This window comes from Bubalus kerabau, chromosome 6 (genome assembly GCF_029407905.1).
Source record: "Bubalus kerabau isolate K-KA32 ecotype Philippines breed swamp buffalo chromosome 6, PCC_UOA_SB_1v2, whole genome shotgun sequence".
NCBI classification, from domain to species: domain Eukaryota; kingdom Metazoa; phylum Chordata; class Mammalia; order Artiodactyla; family Bovidae; genus Bubalus; species Bubalus kerabau.
The window spans coordinates 8,169,339-8,190,916 of NC_073629.1; the positions used below are offsets into that span (position 1 = coordinate 8,169,339).

General features: G+C 38.0%; 1 protein-coding gene across 1 annotated transcript in view; it reads right to left on the reverse strand.

Moving 5' to 3' along the window:
* The window catches only part of ATF6 (activating transcription factor 6), a 234,658-nt gene that overhangs the window by 118,077 nt on the left and 95,003 nt on the right, over positions 1-21,578 (reverse strand). The window contains exons 14-15 of the mRNA XM_055586677.1: positions 20,264-20,331; positions 16,058-16,172 (exon numbers count right to left, since the gene is read on the reverse strand). Of these exons, the coding sequence (XP_055442652.1) occupies positions 16,058-16,172; positions 20,264-20,331 (183 nt within the window). The remainder of the gene's footprint in view (positions 1-16,057; positions 16,173-20,263; positions 20,332-21,578) is intronic.

A 21,578-nucleotide genomic window follows, 5' to 3' on the forward strand; every position in this document is an offset into this window, starting at 1 on the left:
AAAGAGACACGTGTACCCCAATGTTCATCGCAGCACTGTTTATAATAGCCAGGACATGGAAGCAACCTAGATGTCCATCAGCAGATGAATGGATAAGAAAGCTGTGGTACATATACACAATGGAATATTACTCAGCCATTAAAAAGAATACATTTGAATCAGTTCTAATGAGGTGGATGAAACTGGAGCCTGTTATACAGAGCGAAGTAAGTCAGAAAGAAAAACACCAATACAGTATACTAATGCATATATATGGAATTTAGAAAGATGATAACAATAACCCTGTATGTGAGACAGCAAAAGAGACACAGATATAAAGAACAGGACTCTGTGGGAGAGGGCGAGGGTGGGATGATTTGAGAGAATAGCATTGAAATATGTATATTATCATATGTGAAATAGATTGCCAGTCCAGGTTCGATGCATGAGACAGGGTGCTCAGGGCTGGTGCACTGGGATGACCCTGAGGGATGGGATGGTGGGGGGGGGAGGTGGGAGGGAGGGTCAGGATGGGGAACACATGTACACCCATGGCTGATTCATGTCAATGTATGGCAAAAACCACTACAATACTATAAAGTAATTAGCCTCTAATTAAAATAATTAATTTTAAAAAAAAACAGAAAAAAAATTCTTGTTTGGCTGTGCCACATGGCTTGTGAGATTTGTTTCCCAACCAGGGATTGAGCCCGGGTCATGGGAGTAAAAGCCCAAAATCTGATCCAATAGGCCACCAGGGAACTCCCTAGCAACTTTTTAATGTAATATCAGTTAAATAAAAAAGGATGTCAGATAGACAAATAGTATTTTGATTTGGGTATTTGATAGACAAATGAGTTAAAGGAGGTTGCCACGTCAAGGAAAACAACTGACAATATTTTGACAGTGATGAAATGAGCCTTCAAGCAAAAAATAGAATTTTGAAAAAGTTGCATCTGCTACCATGAACTTAACAGCTTCCTAATATTTAAAGACTCTCTTTCTTTATAAGGGTGTTTATTGGATGCTAAGGGTTAGTACTCTTGGGGTTTCCTGGGTGGCTCAGTGGTAAAGAATTCACTGCCAGTACAGGAGATGCAGGTTTGGTCCCTTAGGTTGGGAAGATCCCCTGGAAGAGGAAATGGCAACCCACTCCAGTATCCTTGCCTGGAAAATGCCATGGACAGAAGAAACTGGTGTGTTACAGTCCATGTGGTCACAAAGAATTGGACACGACTGAGTGACTAAACAACAACCATACTTAAAGACTTTTCAGATAAGACTTGTGGTGGTATTAAACAGCATGATTTTTTAAATACTGTATAATAAAATGTGTCAACATTTGCAAGATCTGTATATCTCAATGAGCCAAATTTTTCCAAATGGCCAATGTGTGACGTTACAAAATCATGCATGGAGAAGAGGTCCATTCAAAGGGCAAGTTAAAAACCAATGGGTTTTAATGCATCAGAGTGCTAAAAGTTCTTAGATTTGGCTTCTACACTTAAAGTACCCTTGAGGAAACTATCTCTGGTTGAATTTTGGTATTGCATCAAAGAAGAATACCCACAATTATCTGCAAAGGCTTTGAAAATATTTCTTCCACATCCAACTACATTATCTGTGTGAGGTCAGGTTTTCTTCATATATTTGAGCCGAAAGGAAATGATTAATGCAGAAGCACATAAGAGAATCCAGCTGACTTCTACTAAGCCAGATATGAAAGAGATTCATAAAAATATAAAACCATGGCACTCTTCTCACTAATGTTTCTTTGAAATCTTTTGGGAAAATATAAAGGACTCTTGAAACTGAAAAGTTTGAGAACCTCTGATCTACATCAGTCAAGGACCTCCACTTTCTTATCACTCAGTTCAGTCTGAGGCCTGATTTTTCAGGCAAAATAGGAGCCTGAAGATCAGAGTCAAATATATAGGAAACGCTGCTGCTGCTGCTGCTGCTGCTGCTGCTTCTGCTGCTGCTAAGTCGCTTCAGTCGTGTCCGACTCTGTGCGACCCCATAGACGGCAGCCCACCAGGCTCCCCCGTCCCTGGGATTCTCCAGGCAAGAACACTGGGTGGGTTGCCATTTCCTTCTCCAATGCATGAAAGTGAAAAGTGAAAGTGAAGTCGCTCAGTCGTATCTGACTCTTCTCGACCCCATGGACTGCAGCCCATCAGGCGCCTCCATCCATGGGATTTTCCAGGCAAGAGTACTGGAGTGGGGTGCCATCGCCTTCTCCATATAGGAAATGAGTGAATAAATATTTGATGAGATAAATATTTGACTGCAAAATTCTGAGTTGGATGTTTTTTCATTCCAAAGCCAAGGAAAAATTTTTTGACTATGTATCATTCTCTTTATACTGCTTGTACCTCCACAAGAATAGATATCCAAATGCTACTAATTCAAAGCACATTTAACAGGAAGAATGCAATAGTCTCTTTAAGGAACTTTAAAGTAAACACCCCCTCCAAGGCAGATTCATACTCAACAGAATAAAAGTTACTGAATTTCTATTCAATAACAGAATGAGAAGAAAAGTAGCTACAAAACTTTAACAGAGGCTTGCTTATTCTGTATGATATATTTTATTTTCAAGATTTACTTCTAGGTGTATTATAATCGGACATAGATGACTCTATATAAATTATTTAAAATATAGGCTATGGAAGATTTGATTGACAAGCTTTTCTTGAAGCATGTTTTTTTCTTTATTGAACAGTTGATTTACAGTATTAGTTTCAAGTGTACAACATAGTCATTTAATATTTTCATAAATTATATTCCATTTAAAATTATTATAAAATATTGGTTATAGTCCCTATGCAGTATAAAATGCATTTAAATTTACTGATTTTCAAAGACTGATTTCTAGATTTACCATGAGACCTAGATGGCCCCGATAAAAGTAATCAAGAAGCTGGTCTATCACAAATTGTTTATCACATTATGGTGATGTTATAAACTAATTTAGAATCCATCCATCAAACTAATGGATTTGATATCCAGTTTGTTCATTCATTCAGTATTTACTGAATACCTGCTCTATGCCTGATACTAGGCTGGGTACTATGGATAGTGTGATGACTAAGATGGAGATGGTTCTTGCCCTCAGGTGCTTAAGGCCTGACAAGGGAAACAGACAGTAAGCAAATAGTTGCATAATTATTTAGTTAGACATACACCACACTCTGGTCTCAGCTAATCCTCTATCCTGCTCGTTTCCAGTGTGATTCTATACTAGGAACTGGAAAACTCCTCAAAGCCCAACCATAACAGACTCTCTACAGATTAGCATCAGTGTCTTGAAATAAATACCACCCACACACCTATTAAAGCCTTAGGATCTTTCAAGAAAAACCAACTACATGTCAGTGTTGAGATTTGTTGATGGTGTCAAAGTTAAACAAATAATAGTCCAAAATGAAGAAATCACCGCATATTGGGGAGGGAAGGACATAAGCATTTCAGACCTTACTCCTGAGTCAGATGGTAAATCAACAACTTTTCCTAACTATAACAACTGCTTCCTCCGTAATTAAGCTTTATGACATCATCAAAAAGCTAACACCAAATTGTTTAAGCATAAAATGATTTAATAGTCTACTTTGCTAGTTTTCCAACTTTTTGAGGAAAAACTTGAAGACCATCTGTGCATTAGTTAAATTAGAAATAGTTCTATCTCCTTTAAATTTTAAAAACATTTTACCATTATTAAAAACCAGCTCCCTGTTTAAGATTTAGAAGACTTTTGATGTCTCAAGGAATACTTTAAATATGATTTTATTTTGTAGAAATCTGGTTTTAATTCCACTTTTCCTTTTATTTTTTGTAGTCCTACTGCAAATCAAAAATTTTTCTTTAACTTCCTCCATGCTCTGAGTTAAATAGAAACACATTAATACAGATGAGGAACAAACACTGACATGTTTATTTTCCTTTAAAACATCTGTCAAAAATAAAATATGCACTCCATTCTTATATTTATATGTATATAAATTAACCATAACAGTCTCTCTGTGACTATTGGGAGATAGTGAAAGACAGAGGAGCCTGGCGTGCTGTAGTCCATGGGGCCAGAGTTGGACATGACTTAGCAATTGCACAACAACAAATCTCTCTTTACTTTTTATCTCTCCTATCCTTAAACATACACATGCGCACACGTGCACACACACACACACACACACACACATACACCAACACACACCTTGGTTCTCTTCCCTTTACCTGTATCCAGGCTATCTCCTCTTCCCTTCAGTGCCAAGTTTACCAAGCCCCCCACTTTATTTCCTTCACAGTCTCTCTCAGCCTCTAATCTGGATTCCGTCCTGATTACTCTACCATAACTATACTCTTCAAGTCACCAATTATTTCCATGTTTATACAGGCCAAATGGGCTTTCCTCATCTCATTCTCAGTGAGTTCTGTAACACCTGATACTGCTGACCATCTCTTTTTTGAATTCTTCTTCCTTAATCTCCATATTTTAAAATAGATTCCACCCCCCTTCATCTGTAGTACTGTTCCAATTCTTCTTCTATATCTCTAATCATTTCTTTTGTATTTCCCTGGTAGCTCTGTTTCTCCTACAATATTACTCTTCATAGCATGGGTCCTGCTTTTCCACAGGGCTTTATCTTTGGTCTTGTTCTTTAGAAAATGAACCAGAAGCATTCAAACTATGTTTTGAACAGATGGATCAGTGGAATTAAAATCTTGAATTAAAATCCAAGCTGAATATTCTGAAAGATAAGGCACTTGGACTTAAAAGTTCTAGAAAGGCAATATTGGGAAGTGGCTGCAAACACAGATTCTGGAACCAGACTCTGCAAGTTAAGTGCTGGCTCAGTCACCTCCAAACTATGTCATGTTGGACAAATCAACCTCTCTGTGCCTCAGGCTCCTCATCTGCAAAGGGAAGATAATAACTGTACCTACTTCAGGATTAAAGACTAGCATATTATAAGCACTATAAAACTATTATTAGATAAATTATAAGGTCACTAGCAATTAAAAAAATCAAACTCATTAACTTATGGGTCTATCTTGTAATTTGACATTTTGGTTTTGTTATGGTTGTTTTTCAAAACTTTTAAAATATTCAAACTCCAACAGACTGAGTCACTCTAGTAACTTTAAAGAGTTTTTAACACAATACTATAGGTCTTTAAAAGGACAGTGTTGACACATAGAAACACATATACACACAAATACCTACACACACACAAATAGAAGACTAGAGATTTCAGATTGCTAGAGTTAGAAGGAAAATGCAAACCTGCTCTAACTGAATCATTTTATAGATCAGGAAACTGAAATTAGGCGAGATGAGTGATTTGTCCAAAATCAAATAGTAAGTGGCAGAATTGGAGTTAGAATGCAAGTCACTAAAGGCTGCATCTGTGAGTTGTTTAAAAAACATTTTCCCTCACATCTTCATGATGTGAAGAAATATTTTTTCTTAAAATGCAGCTTTGCTTTCAGGAAATGTTTTCTTACTCTGTTATGAGAAATTTGAAGTTTGATGAGAAGGAAACTATCCAAACTTTATCAATTATCAAATCCCACCTGAAGAATAGGGGTAACTTTAGAAGTCATTCTATTCTGTAGCTAAAAATCTATCCACATCAAAGTAGACTATATATTTAAAGATTTTTTCCATACTCAAATAATAAAAGTAATTTTAAACGTTCACTGAGAAAAATTTCCTTATTTGTTTCTGGAAACCTCATCTCTAGTAATCTTTTGAACAACAGGACATAAAAAATAAGGCAAAAAGTCACAAATAAATAGCAGTTTGAGACCTAACATTTATTTAGGACTTGCTTTACACTGTCTGCAGTGTACTGCAACAGACTTTGTAAAATGACCAGAGGAATAACTTTATTCCTGCCCAGAGAAAGCTTGCAATCTATAAAAGGAGCTTAAACAAATGCATGTGAAAAAACATCATAAAATAAAGATTACTAAATATAGCACATGAATCACAAAAGGTTGGAAAAGACTCAGATGGACTTGCCCACCATCCTGAAAATTTTGAAGACTTGAGATCATGAGTTATAAGTTCTTTGTGTCCATGGCTATTCTACTTACAAGTCTAGTTATAGAGACTATTGAACATTCATTTTTCAAACATAAAACAAGTTATATTACAGTTTATATCTGAAAAGTCCAAACAACAGAAAATTTTTTTAATGTTAGCTAGGAATCTGTTACAGAGCCAAGGAACAAATGACTAAATCCCCTAAAACCATACAACAGTAACTCATATTTAACAAGGAGCTTGAGATCAAAAGTTTCTCATCTCAAGAATCTGGCATGCCATATACAGAATGCATTTTAAAATGCATTTACACAGACACAAAAACCATTCTTCTCTATGAGAAGTTCTACAGTACCAATCATTAAAATATTGTCTATTTTGGCTAAAGTACTTCCTTTTCAAGACACAGCAAAGATTTTTTTTTTCCCCTCAACTGTTTTAAAAAGAAAACAGAAACTCTCAAAGTCTACTTATTATATTCCCTTGGTTTCAAATCTGAAGCTATACTGTAATCTTTCAGACCATTAAGTTATTCTTTACTATTATGAAAGTATAATCTAATAAAGCACTTAAGCTACAGTCAGGTTATTAACAAACAAAATATTTTAATTGTTATATAATAACTCCAGCAAAACTGGCCAGGAGATTTGGCAACAAAACATACTTGGCTTTGGAGGAACAGAGTAATTTTGATATTTAAATATTCTGCATATATATCTAAAATGCAGCATCAGAATGTAAAGAAATAAAAAAATTGTTGTATTAAATTAGAACATCTCAATTATTGCTATTTCTAATGCATACCATTTTTGTGTCCTTAGACAAGCTACTTAACCTCTCTGTGCCTCAATATTTCCATGTGTAAAGTAAAACTAGGAATACTTTATTATATGTATGGAACTAAGATTATAAATGTGAAAGGAGTTTGTAAAGTATAATCAGTTCACTTCAGTTCAGTCGCTCAGTTGTGTCTGACTCTTTGCGACCCCATGGACTGCAGCACGCCAGGCCTCCCTGTCCATCACCAACTCCCGGACTTTACTCAAACTCAGTCCACTGAGTCAGTGATGCCATCCAGCCATCTCATCCTCTGTCGTCCCCTTCTCCTCCCACCTTCAATCTTTCCCAGCATCAGGGTCTTTTCAAATGAGTCAGTTCTTCACATCAGGTGGCCAAAAAATTGGAGTTTCAGCTTCAGCATCAGTCCTTCCAATGAATATTCAGGACTGATTTCCTTTAGGATGGACTGGTTGGCTCTCCTTGCAGTCCAAGGGACTCTCAAGGGTCTTCTCCAACATCACAGTTCAAAAGCATCAATTCTTCTGCGCTCAGCTTTCTTTATACTCCAACTCTCACTTCCATACATGACCACTGGAAAAACCATAGCCTTGACTAGACGGACATTTTTGGTAAAGTAATGTCTCTGCTTTTTAATATGCTGTCTAGGTTGGTCATAACTTTTCTTCCAAGGAGCAAGCGTCTTTGAATTTCATGGCTGCAGTCACCATTTGCGGTGATTTTGGAGCCCCCAAAAATAAAGTCTGTCACTGTTTCCCCATCTATTTGCCATGAAGTGATGGGAACAGATGCCATGATCTTCGTTTTCTGAATGTTGAGCTTTAAGCCAACTTTTTCACTCTCCTCTTTTCACTTTCAGCAAGAGGCTTTTTAGTTCCTCTTCACTTTCTGCCATAAGGGTGGTGTCATCTGCATATCTGAGGTTATTGATATTTCTCCCGGAAATCTTGATTCCAGCTGTGCTTCCTCCAGCCCAGCGTTTCTCATGATATACTCTGCATATAAGTTAAATAAGCAGGGTGACAATATATAGCCTTGACGTACTCCTTTTCCTATTTGGAACCAGTCTGTTGTTCCATGTCCAGTTCTAACTGTTGCTTCCTGACCTGCATACAGATTTCTCAAGAGGCAGGTCAGGTGGTCTGGTATTTCCATGTCTTTCAGAATTTTCCGCAGTTTGTTGTGGTCCACACAGTCAAAGTCTTTGGCATAGTCAAAAGCAGAAGTAGATGTTTTTCTGGAACTCTTGCTTTTTCGATGATCCAATAGATGTTGGCAATCTGATCCCTGGTTCCTCTGCCTTCTCTAAATCCAGCTAGAACATCTGGAAGTTCTCAGTTCATGTACCATTGAAGCCTGGCTTGGAAAATTTTGAGCATTACTTTACTAGCATGTAAGATGAATGCAATTGTGTGGCAGTTTAAGCATTCTTTGGCATTGCCTTTCTTTGGGATTGGAACGAAAACTGACGTTTTCCAGTCTGTGGCCACTGCTGAGTTTTCCAAATTTGCTGGCATATTGAGTGCAACACTTTCACAGCATCATCTTTAGGATTTGAAATGGCTCAACTGGAATCCCATCACCTCTGCTAGCTTTGTTCACAGTGATGCTTCCTAAGGCCCACCTGAGTTCACATTCCAGGATGTCTGGCTCTAGGTGAGTGATCACACCATCGTGATTACCTGGGTCGTGAAGATCTTTTTTGTACAGTTCTTCTGTGTATTCTTGCCACCTCTTCTTAATATCTTCCGCTTCTGTTAGGTCCATACCATTTCTGTCCTTTTTTGTGCCCATCTTTGCATGAAATGTTCCCTTGATATCTCTAATTTCCTTGAAGAGATCTCTAGCCTTTACCATTCTATTGTTTTCCTCTATTTCTTTGCATTGATCACTGAGGAAGGCTTTCATTCCCTCCTTGCTATTCTTTGGAACTCTGCATTCAAATGGGTACATTTTCCTTTTCTCCTCTGCCTTTGACTTGTCTTCTATTCACAGCTATTTGTAAGGCCTCCTCAGACAACCATTTTTCTTTTTGCATTTCCTTTCCTTGGGGATGGTCTTGAAGCCTGCCTCCTGTATAATGTCACGAACCTCTCTGTCCACAGTTCTTCAGGCACTCTATCTATCAGATCTAATCCCTTGAATCTAATGGTCACTTCCACTGTATAATCATAAGGGATTTGATTTAGGTCAAACCTGAATGGTCTAGTGGTTTTCTGTACTTCTTTCAATTTAAGTCTGAATTTGGCAATAAAGAGTTCATGGTCTATGCCACAGGTAGCTCCCGGTCTTGTTTTTGCTGACTGTATAGAACTTCTCCATCTTTGGCTACAATGAATATAATCAATCTGATTTCGGTATTGACCATCTGGTGATGTCCATGTGTAGAGTTTTCTCTTGTGTTGTTGGAAGAGGGTGTTTGCTATGGCCAGTACGTTCTCTTGGCAAAACTCTATTAGACTTTGCCCTGCTTCAGGACCCAGAGATCCCACAGAGACTGAGACTAAGAATTGTGTTTGAGTGTCTCCTGTGGAGGTACAGGTCAGCAGTAGGCTAATGCAGGGGCAGGAGCTCTGGGTGCAGCAGACCTGGGTGTGGCATAAGCCCTCTTGGAGGTGGTTGCCATTAACCCCACCACAGAGCTGCCAGAACTTACACAGGACTGGGAAACAAACTCTTGGCGGGCACAAAAAGAACTTTATGCGCACCAGGACCCAGGAGAAAGGAGGAATGACCTCATAAGAGACTGATCCAGACTTGCCGGTAAGTGTCCAGGAGTCTCCGGCAGAGGCATGGGTGAGCGGTGGCCTGCTGCAGGGCTGGGAGTGCTGAGTGTAGCAGTGCATACATGGGACCTTTGAAGGAGGTCACCATTATCTTCATTACCTCCACCATAGTTTGGCCCCAGGTAAATAACAGCTGAAACTCCAATACTTTGGCCACCTCATGCTGGCTGAGTTGACTCATTGGAAAAGACCTTGATGCTGGGAGGGATTTGGGGCAGGAGGAAAAGGGGACGACAGAGGATGAGATGGCTGGATGGTATCACCGACTCGATGGACATGAGTTTGGGTGAACTCCGGGAGTTGGTGATGGACAGGGAGGCCTGGTGTGCTGCAGTTCATGGGGTCGCAAAGAGTCGGACGAGACTGAGCGACTGAAATGAACTAACAGGGAGGGAACATAGCCCCACCCATCAACAGAAAATTGGATTATAAATTTACTGAGCATGGCCCTACACATCAGAACAAGATCCAATTTCTAACTCAGTCAGTCTCTCCCATCAGGAAGCTTCCATAAGCTTCTTATCCTTCTCCATCAGAGGACAGACAGACTAAAAACCACAAGCACAGAAAACTAACCAATCTGATCACATGGACCACAGCCTTGTCTAACTCAACGAAACTATGAGCCATGCCATATAGGGCCACCCAAGATGGATGGATTATGATGGAAAGTTCTGACAAAATATGGTCCCACTGGAGAAGGGAATGGCAAACCACTTCAGTACTGATGCGTTGAGAACCCCATGGAGGGTATGAAAAGGCAGAAAGATAGGACACTGAAAGACGAAAGACCTCCCCAGGTCGGTAGGTGCCCAATATGCTACTGGAGATCAGTGGAGAAATAATTCCAGAAAGAATGAAGAGACAGAGACAAAGCAAAACAGTACCCAGTTGTGGATGTGACTGGTGATGGAAGCAAAGTCCACTGCTGTAAAGAGCAGTGTTGCAGGAACCTGGAATGTCAGGTCCATGAATCAAGGCAAATTGGAAGCGGTCAAACAGGAGATGGCAAGAGTGAACGTCGACATTTTAGGAATCAGCAAACTAAATGGACTGGAATGGGTGAATTTAACTCAGATAACCATTATATCTACTACTGTGGGCAAGAATCTCTTAGAAGAAATGGAGTAGCCCTCATAGTCAACAAAAGAGTCAGAAATGCAGTACTTGAATGCAATCTCAAAAACAACAGAATGATCTCTGTTCATTTCCAAGGCAAACCATTCAATATCACAGTAATCCAAGTCTATGCCCCAACCAGTAATGCTGAAGAAGCTGCAGTTGAACGGTTCTATGAAGACCTACAAGACCTTTTAGAACTAACACCCAAAAAAGATGTCCTTTTCATTATAGGGGACTGGAATGCGAAAGTAAATTATAATGGCCATATACATTAAAGGTATCCATATTTGTATATGAATGAAAAAGAAAATGGACATATAATGCTCTTGATATAATCATTAACTAAACTCAGGTTAAGTGACTCCTCAGACAACTCTGTTCTATTTTTTATAATGTGCTTAAGACCTGAATAACAGTATATCTTAAAGTAAGCTAACAATTTATTTGGAAAAAAGCCTTCTAAAATAAGGATTGTTTTTTTTTTAAGTCTCTCTCTTCTAAGAAAAGACATTTTTTAAAAATTTATTTTAATTGGAGGGTAATTACTTTACAATATTGTGGGTTTTGCCATACACTGACATGAATCAGCCACGGGTGTACATGTGTTCCCCATCCTGACCCTCCCTCCCACATCCCTCTCCACTCCATCCCTCAGGGTCATCCCAGCGCACCAGCCCTGAGCACCCTGTCTCATGCACCAAATCTGGACCGGCAATCTATTTCACATATGATAATATACATGTTTCAATGTTATTCTCTCAAATCATCCCACCCTCGCCCTCTCCCACAGAGTCTAAAAGACTGTTCTATACATCAGTGTCTCTTTTGCTGTCTCACATATAGTGTCATCGTTACCATCTTTCTAAATTCCATATATATGCATTAGTATACTGTACTGGTGTTTTTCTTTCTGACTTACTTTGCTCTGTATAATAGGCTCCAGTTTCATCCACCTCATTAGAACTGATTCAAATGCATTCTTTTTAATGGCTGAGTAATATTCCATTGTGTATATGTACCACAGCTCTCTTATTCATTTGTCGCTGATGGACATCTAGGTTGCTTCCATGTCCTGGCTATTGTAAACAGTGCTGCGATGAACATTGGGGTACACGTGTCTCTTTCCCTTCTGGTTTCCTCAGTATGTATGCCCAGCAGTGGGATTGCTGGGTCGTATGGCAGTTCTATTTCCAGTTTTTTAAGGAATCTCCACACTGTTCTCCATAGTGGCTGTACTAGTTTGCATTCCCACCAACAGTGTAAGAGGGTTCCCTTTTCCCCGCACCCTTTCCAACATTTATTGTTTGTAGATTTTTGGATCGCAGCCATTCTGACCGCCGTGAGATGGTACCTCATTGTGGTTTTGATTTGCATTTCTCTGATAATGAGTGATGTTGAACATCTTTTCATGTGTTTGTTAGCAATCTGTATGTCTTCTTTGGAAAAATGTCTATTTAGTTCTTTGGCCCATTTTTGATTGGGTCATCTATTTTTCTGGAATTGAGCTGCAGGAGTTGCTTATTTATTTTTGAGATTAATTCTTTGAAAGACATATTTTTAAAATAGCAAGTATTTTTCAAAATTCATTTAGTCACTTCGTTTTTCAGCCAGAGAAGGAATCTGGCTAGAAGATCATGAAAGCAGAGATAAGTAAACAGCCAAACTTCAAGATCCATGTGTGGTTCTGAAGTCCCAAAACAAAAGGAGCTGTATCCTTTTGAAGTAGACTTTACACACTAATTTCCTTTGTTTACTAAACAAATTCCTCTTGCCTCTGAAGATTTTATATAAAGGTACATACTAAACAAAAATTTCCAAGAAACAAATAATATACATTAAGAAAATATGCCACTCTTCTAAGCATGTATTAGGTATTATTTTAGGCATTAACTTAGAAAATGTCATTGTCATTCTGTGAAACTCTCCTTTATGGCCTTCCGTGGAAATAAACCTTTGGCAAACATTTTGAATCATTAACATCACCAGTCAACCTTTCTGCACTATTAGAGTCTTTCTTATTCTTTGTCCAAAGTTACAAGTTTCTGGTTCATGCTGCTTGAATCTGCAGAGATACTAGACACCAACCCTTCTCCACAAAAAAAAAAGCAAGGAGGTCTAACAACAATCCACTCCAATAATTTCACCAAGGCGACTTTTTTCTTAGCTCTAAAGCTTAGATTCAGAGATAAGCACAAAGCTGATCCATCTCCGGCTAGTACAACCATAAATAAAGCAAAGACAGGTCATCTCTAACTGAACTTTCTGCTGGAATTTGGCACTGCCCATGTTACTTCTTAGAGCAGCAAAATAGATTTAAATTTCTCTAAGCAAAACAGATGTAAATATACACCTTAAATGATTATGAAAAACAGTGAACTTTCCCTTAGTGAACCATACATAAAATTACTTTGTTCAATAAACACTGAGTGACTGGCACTGTGCCAAGTGTCAGCTGTAGTCATAAAAAAGCACATGACACTTCCCGTCTTTCAGAGGCCTGTGAGACATATGAGAAGACAAACCTCTGAGGCCAGAAACTAGGGACCAATAAAGAAAGAACTCTTTTAAAAAAGCAGGTGTTACGTGATATAATAAACAGTTTATGAAGCTCTTATGGTTGATCACAATCTTTTTCTCAAACTAGTAGTCCAAGCTATTCCTTCTGCATAAACTTGTTGGTACATTTAAAGAAATCCACCCTATTTCCTTGGTCACAAATGAATGGACCATGGGTCATGAGCCAGATTATTGCAGAAATTCCATATAATTATATATATATATATATATATATATATATATATATATATATATATATATAAAATCAAGCTCTTTATGTTTGGGGAGTCTGAATAAGATATGTGAGAAAAAGACTAAAGTGGAATTACTGGAGCTGCTGTTGAATCAGGAATGACAACAAGCCACTATTCTAAGTTTCCATGAAGACTAGTGTACGTTCCAAGCTATGAAATGTAAGAGTTGGTTTATTAAATAATGGTATACTAAACAGTCAATAGCTACATCTACTTTTTTATATATTGAAATATTTGTTAAACACATGTCCAATTATAAAATAATATGGTTTGCTTATTGGCTCCGTTAATTTTCATTTATACTAACCAAAACCTGGGGGCATCAAAATTCCTACACTTCTTAATTTCTAATGCAGTCACACAGTATTAATTACAGTAATTTCTGTCAATGAAATTAAGAGCCTGACTAAGACTTCTACATCTTTCTTTTTTTCCCCTTATTTATTTTTATTGAGATTTCTACATCTTTCTGCACAAGAAATGATGCCAGTTAACTTTTTGATAAAACTGGTAGTATATTTTATACTGAAAAAAATGGAAAAGAAAACTAAGCATGTAAGCATGAGATCATTATGTCTCTCATTCTCATTTTAGCAAGAACAAAAAGAACAATCCAGGACTTAAGAATCAAATTCCTGTCCAATGACATAGTCATCATGATAAAATTAACTTCCTTATCCCTACTGTTGAAAAAAAATAAAGCAAGAAAAAGTAAAAAAGGATGCTCTCTCTCTCTCTCTAAGGACTTCTAACGACTGTTATCTAGTTCAGTTCATGCTTATCCTCACATTTCCTTGATATAAAACACTAAGATATGATAAATCAGTAATTAGGAAATGAAAAACTCAAACAGAATGTGAGTCCAACAGTTTTCTTAAACATGAGACAGTTCCTTCCAGAACATCAGAACATTGGAGGGAGGGTGACAAATAATTTTCTAGTAGCACTTTTCACAGCAAACTAATGAGAATTAGCTTTTACAAATGTAAGAAATGTAACATATTCATTAAAAAAAAAGAACAGCATTCATCTTCCTTTGTAAAAACACAGTCCTTTTAAGGCTACGATAATTTTCTTCATAACAAATACTTGTTCTCCTCCCTAGAAAAATGTTACTGGTCATGATGTCAATCTGTGGCTTGACAATTGCTACTTTTAATGTATACTGTACTGTTTTCATCAAATAATACAGAAATTATCCCAAACCTAAGGAAAAGTATTCAGCTATTTCAGCGCTTCTTTTGTGGTTATATTCATTTATACACACATCAACACGTTCGTTTTAACACCCATCGAGTCTCTTCTTCATAGTGCTGGGTCCCATTTACACTTCCCCCCAACATGACTGTGTCAACCCAAAGCAACACTAAGTTCTCATCAGCCAATAGAGTTGGAGCCTTGCCGAAACCCTGTTTTCAGCTGTCCCCTTGCTGCTGAAAATGCACTTTGAGGCTGGTGCAGTATAGAAACACACCGATTACATCTGAGAGTAGACTGAGCACAGGGAACTTTTGAGAAAAGGCAGAAGTCATGAGATACCTTCACTATAGTATCCCAAATCTCCTAACACATTTGATTAACAACTACACATACATGAAATGTTTGACCGCCCTAATCTTCAAGTCCAAAATTCTGAGCCGCTAAATATTTATACTTCAGGAAAAGAATTAACTGAAAATTTCAGTGATAGTGAGTTGTGACAATAATCAGAGAATGAATCATTTACTGTCAGCATATGCTTATTTCTATCATGCCTCTCTACATTCTTTAAAAAAAGAAAAACCTAGGGTACAAACTACCAAGAAATTCTAACCTATTCATGTGTTACTGGTTTAACATACAGCACTTTACGAGAGATATTCAAATGGCAAGTCTATGAAAAATGTATTTTCATTTTAGAGGAAAAGTAGATAGCATGAAAATAAGCTATGCATTTTACCCCATTTAGTCTAACATTTGTAACATTCAGAAGTGGTCATATAAACATTTTCTTTTGCATGAGTGACTAATTATCTTATACATTCTTCACTAATAAGAGTAAATGCTTGATGAAGGAGAGAGAAAAGAATAGAAAGTCTCAGTCACATAGATCCAAACATTCCACAAGTAATGTATTAATCAGCCCATAACTCATATTAAGCTAAAATTTAGGAAGTTCACTTTCCAATAACCAAATGGGAAAACCACCATAAAGCCTAAAAAGAAATTTTTATGTTTTTACTTCTCCTTTAGTTATAAGCAAACAATATGGCTATAGGGACAACAAAGAATAAAAATCAGTAAGCAGCTTATATTTTCTAAATATTGTCTGGTATCAACTCCATGTTCCTCTTCATAACTTGAACAGCTCAAAGTCAAGCTTGTATTATAGCACTTAGAGTGTTCCACTCATACAATTTATTTTATATTGCTTCCTATCGCATATATTTTTATCTTCCATAGTATACAGCCCAATGCCTTATGTACAGCAAGTATTCAAAAATATTTCTTTTATTCCTTCAAAATAAACTTACCCTTCGAAACGACACAACATAAAACGTGTCTCCCCTTCTGCGGATAGCTTCAAAGAAGTCTTGGTAACTTCTGGGTGAAGCATAGTACACCTGTAGCTCGCTCCCTGAGTTCCTGCTGAAGTAAGAAAATGGCAAAGTGCTCTTAAACCGATGAATTTCTATCCACTCAAAAATGCTTCCTAATCTAAGGTGACATCTGAATCAAGAATCTCTCTCAACCAAAATATTAGTAGCACTTTGGCAGCAATTTTTATAATAACATTTTGAAAAGCTAAGATCCAGTTCACTAAAGCTAAACTGTCATTTCTGAAAGCTCTAAAATGTACCAGTCAAGTGCGCTGCAAAGCATGTGAAAACAACAGAAGTACCAGCAAATAGACTTTTGCCTCAGTTTGCATGATTTTAAAATTTTGGTAAGAAAAATTAAGTGTGAGGAAAAGTTCTCTTTCAGCATTCTGTCAACTCTGTGAACGCACACTTGCTTATGAGGCTGTGCAAAAGGCGAAAAAGAGCTTAGGGTTTGGAAACACAGCTGTCTCTGAATTCCTGTTCCACCCCTCAACTGGGCATTCTGGGGGAAATCCATCCCTGAGCAACTTCATTTTCTCATCAGTAAAATGAGGGTAACCACATAAACCTTTCAGGACTGTCCCTGGGGTCAGAGATGTTCGTACCAACCATGTTACTCCTTATGGGTCCTGTTGCACAGGAGTCACTCAACAATGATTAGCCACAGATATTAAAAGTATCATGTCAGTGCCTTGGTAAAATTTTATCTAAAAATGTAATACCTCAAACTACATCATATCCCAAAAGATGTACTCAAATGGTATTAATATACTTCTTAATAATATTTTCAGAGTGTTTTATTGTTTGGCCCAGTAAGCTAACACCCAAAAATTAAAGAGAGTAAAAAAATGTTTATTTTTCTTCAAAAACAAAAATCATATATATTTAATTCTTATAGGTTCTTCTATGTCTTCAAACTGTTATTAACTTAAGAGGAGGGAAAGATTGACCTAAAAGGAAATTTTAAATGAGCCATAAAAACTTCCTTTGAAATAATTTCATGTACTCAATAGGCCATTTCTAACTATAATATTTTACCTGTACAACTCTTATTATTTACGGTAGTTATGTTTTATAAAGTCAGTGTGAACTCTGAACGAGAAAACACTGAACCATTCTCCTAAGGGAAATACAGGTTAGATTCCTGTGAGCCCTTAGTTACAGCATTTTTGTGAACTGATCAACATATAACCTTGCTTTATATGTTTCCATTTAAAGACACTTTCTTTAACAAATACTGTTCACTCATTAACAAAGCACTCACAGTCAACAGCACTATAACCCGTGTACAAATGAAGTTTATCTAACACATGTTTTCTCTACATGGCACAATACAGCTTTCTCGGGCTCTTACAAACCCTAGGCAGCACACTTCAGAACTACGCTTGCGGGCAATTTTAAATGCTGAATCTACAAGCAAAAATCATACAATGTAAAAATACGGCACTAAATAGATCTCATAAAGGACAAATGTTTATAGTATGAGAGCTGAAACAGGAAGCCAAAGTATTGTTTTGCTAAAATTCACCTGGGAATGCAAATGACCGTGAAAGTACCTTGAGTATTGATTGGGGGTACAAATAAATTTTCTCAAGTAAGAGGATTCATAAATACAGAATACATGAATAAAGAAGGTCAACTATAATTCACTTTAAAACATTTTTTAAAAACTGTTTTTTAAATAGCAGTTTAGGTTCAAGCAGTTTTCATTTTAAATAGTAAGTTTGGGATTAAAAGAAATGCAAGAAGGCAAAATGGTTGTCTGAGGAGGCCTTACAGATAGCTGTGAAAAGAAGAGAAACAAAAGGCAAAGAGAAAAGGAAAAATTTACCCATTTGAATGCAGAGTTCCAAAGAATACCAAGGAGGGATAAGAAAGCCTTCCTCAGCGACCAGTGCAAAGAAATAGAGGAAAATAACAGAATGGGAAAGGCTAGAGATCTCTTCAAGAAAATTAGAGATACCAAGGGAACATTTCATGCAAAGATGGGCACAAAAAAGGACAGAAATGGTATGGACCTAACAGAAGCAGACGATATTAAGAAGAGGTGGCAAGAATACACAGAAAAACTATACAAAAAAGACCTTCATGACACATATAATCATGATGGTGTGATCACCAGCCTAGAGCCAGACATCCTGGAATGTGAAGTTAAGTGGGTCTTAGGAAGCATCACTACGAACAAAGCTAGCGGAGGTGATGGAATTCCAGTTGAGCTATTTCAAATCCTAAAAGATGATGCTGTGAAAGTGTTGCACCCAATATGCCAGCAAATTTGGAAAACTCAGCAGTGGCCACAGGACTGGAAAACGTCAGTTTTCATTCCAGTCCCAAAGAAAGGCAATGCCAAAGAATGCTCAAATTGCCACACAATTGCACTCATCTCACACGCTAGTAAAGTAATGCTCAAAATTTTCCAAGCCAGGCTTCAATAGTACGTGAACTGTGAACTTTCAGATGTTCAGGCTGGATTTATTTTATTTTATTTTTAATTTTATTTTATTTTTAAACTTTACATAATTGTATTAGTTTTGCCAAATATCAAAATGAATCCGCCACAGGTATACAGGCTGGATTTAGAAAAGGCAGAGGAACCAGAGATCAGACTGCCAACATCCGTTGGATCACTGAAAAAACAAGAGAGTTCCAGAAAAACATCTACTTCTGCTTTTGACTATGTCAAAGGCTTTGACTGTGTGGACCACAACAAACTGTGGCAAATTGTTCAGGAGATGGGAATATCAGACCACCTGACCTGCCTCTTGAGAAACCTATATGAAGGTCAGGAAGCAACAGTTAGAACTGGACATGGAACAACAGACTGGTTCCAAATAGGAAAAGGAGTACGTCAAGGCTGCATATTGTCACCCTGCTTATTTAACTTATATGCAGAGTACATCATGAGAAACGCTGGGCTGGAAGAAGCACAAGCAGGAATCAAGATTGCCAGGAGAAATATCAATAACCTCAGATATGCAGATGACACCGCCCTTATGGCAGAAAGGGAAGAGGAACTCAAAAGCCTCTTGATGAAAGTGAAAAGAGAGTGAAAAAGTTGGCTTAAAGCTCAACATTCAGAAAACGAAGATTATGGTATCTGTTCCCATCACTTCATGGCAAATAGATGGGGAAACAGTGACAGACTTTATTTTTGGGGCTCCAAAATCACAGCAAATGGTGACTGCAGCCATGAAATTCAAAGACGCTTGCTCCTTGGAAGAAAAGTTATGACCAACCTAGACAGAGACATTACTTTACCAAAAATGTCCATCTAGTCAAGGCTATGGTTTTTCCAGTGGTCATGTATGGATGTGAGAGTTGGACTATAAAGAAAGCTGAGCGCAGAAGAATTGATGCTTTTGAACTGTGGTGTTGGACAAGACTCTTGAGAGTCCCTTGGACTGCAAGGAGATCCAACCAGTCCATCCTTAAGGAAATCAGTCCTGAATATTCATTGGAAGAACTGATGCTGAAGCTGAAACTCCAATACTTTGGCCACCTGATGTGAAGAACTGACTCATTTGAAAAGACCCTGATGCTGGGAAAAATTCAAGGCACGAGGAGAAAGGGAAAAAACGGAGGATGAGATGGTTGGATGGCATCACTGACTCAATGGACATGAATTTGAGTAAGCTCTGGGAGTTGGTGATGGACAGGGAGACCTGGCGTGCTGCAGTCCATGGGCTCACAAAGAGTTGGACACAACTTAGTGACTGAACTAAGAGATTAAAAACATTTTTAACTAATGAAGAAATAATATGCCATCATAATAATGTGTCAAAAAATGAATATATTTTTAACATACACATAGTAACTGAATAAAATATTCTGGTTACAGAGATCTATAAGTTACTACATATAACTGAACAATCTGTTTCTATAATATAATGAGGAGAACAAGTTTAAGATGGAAGCAAAGTGTGCATTTCAACTTTACTGAAATACTGCTGCTGCTGCTGCTGCTAAGTCGCATCAGTCGTGTCTGACTCTGTGCGACCCCACAGACAGCACCCAACAGGCTCCTCCGTCCCTGGGATTCTCCAGGCAAGAATACTGGAGTGGGTTGCCATTTCCTTCTCCAAGGGAAAATACTAGGTATTTAGAATTCCTTAACCAAGAGCCTCCACACTTTCTCACCTGATACTAGTGGTTTCTGTGTACTGGACAGCCATGAGCTGAGAATTTGAGCCCTGTTCCAGAGCACCCTGAAAGAAAAGAAAATGTGTTAATGTTACGGAATGAAATTATATGAAAAGTTTCCTATATTGACTCATTCTATATTCACATTTACTAAACTTCATTAAAGTATTCTTAAAGTTTTTTTCATGAATATTCTGACATATTAAGTTTACATAACTAAATACCAATAAAGAAATTAGAACTCATTTGGTCATATTCTGGGCTGAAAGATGTGTCTTATGGACAGTAAGACATTTAAGGGACTTCAAGATATAGCCACAAAACTTAATCCAAGTATCACAGGTTTTCTGACCAGCTCATACAAGTATTACTGAATGTATAACAATTTAAGCATTAGTTGCTCAGGCATGACTGACTCTTTGCGATCCCTTGGGCTATAGCCCACCAGGCTCCCCTGTCCATGGAATTCTCCATGCAAGAATACTGGAGTGTGTAGCCATTCCCTTCTCCAGGGGATCTTCTCCAGGGATCAAACCCAGACCCATTGCATTGCAGGGAGATTCTTACTGTCAGAGCCACCAGGGAAATCATTAACAACTTGTGTTTGTCTCAAATAATTATTTTCCCAATGAAAATTTCCTAAAGTATGAAAAGAAAATGAAAGGGAAAGTCGCTCAGTCATATCAAACTCTTTGCTGACCCCTGGACTATACAGTCCATGGAATTTTCTAGGATAGAATACTGGGGTGTGTAGCCTTTCCCTTCTCCAGGGGATCTTCCCAACCCAGCGATACATCTCGCACATTGCAGCCAGATTCTTTACCAGCTGAGCCACAAGGGAAGCCCAAAGTATGAAAGGTCCATAACAAAACTAAATCCTAATGTTTACTTTTTCCAGTGAGTCAACTCTTCGCATGACCCTGATGCTGGGAGGGATTGCGGGCAGGAGGAGAAGGGGGCGACAGAAGATGAGACGGCTGGATGGCATCACTGACTCGAAGGACATGAGTTTGGGTGAACTCCGGGAGTTCGTGACGGACAGGGAGGCCTGGTGTGCTGCGATTCATGGGGTCGCAAAGAGTCGGACACGACTGAGCGACTGAACTGAACTGAACTGAAAGTTTACTTTGAGTAAACACAAAGGTCTTCATGCATAAATAGACCTATAGACTAGTCCATCACTAAAGAGATCTCACCAGTGACTCTTCGCCTTCTGGAACCATTAGTGATCTACATAGATTATGGTAGAAACTTCTCTCCCACTTAGCATATGCTTTGCACTGTGTCTTCTTATATACCCTGGCAGCTTTGT